At 49.6% G+C, this 1,961-nt stretch overlaps 1 protein-coding gene across 1 annotated transcript in view; it reads left to right on the top strand.

Moving 5' to 3' along the window:
* The window catches only part of C14H17orf98 (chromosome 14 C17orf98 homolog), a 3,993-nt gene extending 3,136 nt beyond the window's left edge, over nucleotides 1-857 (top strand). Inside the window, exon 3 of the mRNA XM_021212717.1 lies at nucleotides 697-857. Coding sequence (XP_021068376.1) covers nucleotides 697-857 — 161 coding nt within the window. The remainder of the gene's footprint in view (nucleotides 1-696) is intronic.
* The last annotated feature ends 1,104 nt before the right edge of the window (nucleotides 858-1,961 follow it).

Genomic DNA, 1,961 nt, shown 5'->3' with positions numbered 1-1,961 from the left:
TGTGTGTGTGTGTGTGTGTGTGTGTGTGTGTGTGTGTGTGTGTGGTGTCCTCCTCTACAGACACTCTGGCTCCCTGACCATACTTAGTTTAGCAGCCATGGAAAAAGAACTATTTCTGGCAGGGATGATCGTCCTTCCGTCTAACTCCACCATCTTTTGGACACACGATTACCAGGAAGTCCTTTGCACCGAGTAATCAGACTGATATCATTTATATTCTCTGGATAGGATAGAGGCAAGAGTGAATACATGTCCTGGGAATCAAGTCCAGATCCAGCACATACACTCACAGTTCTCTTGTAGACTCACCTCGGGTAGAGTTTGCTTTCTAGGACATCTCTGTCTCGTGGACCTCACGGCCATTGGTTTGTTTGTTTCACTCTTTCTTTCTTTTAAAGATTTATTTATTATTATATCTAAGTACACTGTAGCTATTTTCAGACACACCAGAAGAGGGTGTCAGATCCCATTACGGGTGGTTGTGAGCTACCATGTGGTTGCTGGGATTTGAACTCAGTATCTTTTGAAGAACAGTCTGTGCTCTTAACGGCTAAGCCATCTCTCCAGCCCCCTTGGTTTCTTTCAAGGGGCTCAGGTCCCTCTGTGGTGATGGGGGGATAAACTGACTCACTGGGTTTAAATGGGGAAGGCAAGAGGATGCTGCTGGTAGGCTCAACCTCTCTCCTCTCCCCCAAGGGCATTCCCTCCAGCAGGTGAGTGGTCACGACTACTACAACGCCAAGCCGAAGGCCATCACGACAGGCTTAAATGGTCGATTTGGCTACCGCCGGAACACTCCGGCCCTCCGCCAGCACACCTCGGTATTCGGAGAAGTCACGCCATTTCCCATTTTCTGAAGACATTGCGTCACAGGCCTTGACCTGCACCTTCAAGACAGATGTTTAGATGAACTGTCAACGATACTCTATATTTTTAAACATTGCATTCGTGTCTCCCGGTGTGCTCATTCTTTCCTGGGGTGGGAGGAGGGGACAGGTTGGTTTCTCTGCGCCTCTGGAGAGGAGAGGATCAAGGAAGCGTCTGTTTCCGGGAGTTTGCCAATGAGCCCCCTTGTTAGCGAGTACTAGATAGCGTGAGCCCCCTTGTTAGCGAGTACTAGATAGCGTGAGCCCCCTTGTTAGCGAGTACTAGATAGCGTGAGCCCCCTTATTAGCGAGTACTAGATAGCGTGAGCCCCCTTGTTAGCGAGTACTAGATAGTGTGAGCCCCCTTGTTAGCGAGTACTAGATAGTGTGAGCCCCCTTCTTAGCGAGTACTAGATAGTGCGAGCACAGCTCTCACTTCCCCAAGCACCAGCAGGCCAGGTCAGAAGCTGGCCACTACTCACATCAAGATCAGGGAAGGGAACTGTGCATGACAATTTGAGTTCTATTCCCAGGACCCATGGGGTAGGAGAACACTGACTACCACAGATTGCCTTCTCACTTCCACATGTACTCTGGTATGTTGTTTGCCCCTATTCAGACTCAAACCCAATTAAAACATCATTTAAAACAGACAAAAAAGACAATAAAGCCAGATAAAGACAAAAATACAGCAGGCATAGGCAGTGGGGCCTCACGGGGCATGATGACACACATACTTATAATCCTGTACTAAGGAGGTAGAAGCTGTAGGACCCCCTCGTGAGGGGCTCCCTCGGGTCCTCAGGTCACAGGAGTCGGGTGTCCCGCAGAAACACGACAGAGAAGCCGTCTTGTTGTAAACACACGAGGTACTTTAATGGCAGAGCTCTGGGTGGACTTGTATCTCACGCAGGAGACAGAGAAGTCGACCACCAGGCCCAAAAGCTTGGGGTCTTTCTAGGGTAAGGGTCTGAGGGTGGGGAGAATTGGCGCGGTTACATGTGATTGGTTCATTTAAACATAGCAAGGTGGTCAGCAGAATAGTACGTGCAGGTTTAGGGCGGCAGGAAGTTCCAAAGGGCCTGAGGCTTCTGG

This window comes from Mus pahari, chromosome 14 (assembly GCF_900095145.1).
Source record: "Mus pahari chromosome 14, PAHARI_EIJ_v1.1, whole genome shotgun sequence".
NCBI lineage: Eukaryota > Metazoa > Chordata > Mammalia > Rodentia > Muridae > Mus > Mus pahari.
Note: the sequence above shows the minus strand (reverse complement) of the source record. Positions and strands in the feature narration are given on the sequence as shown.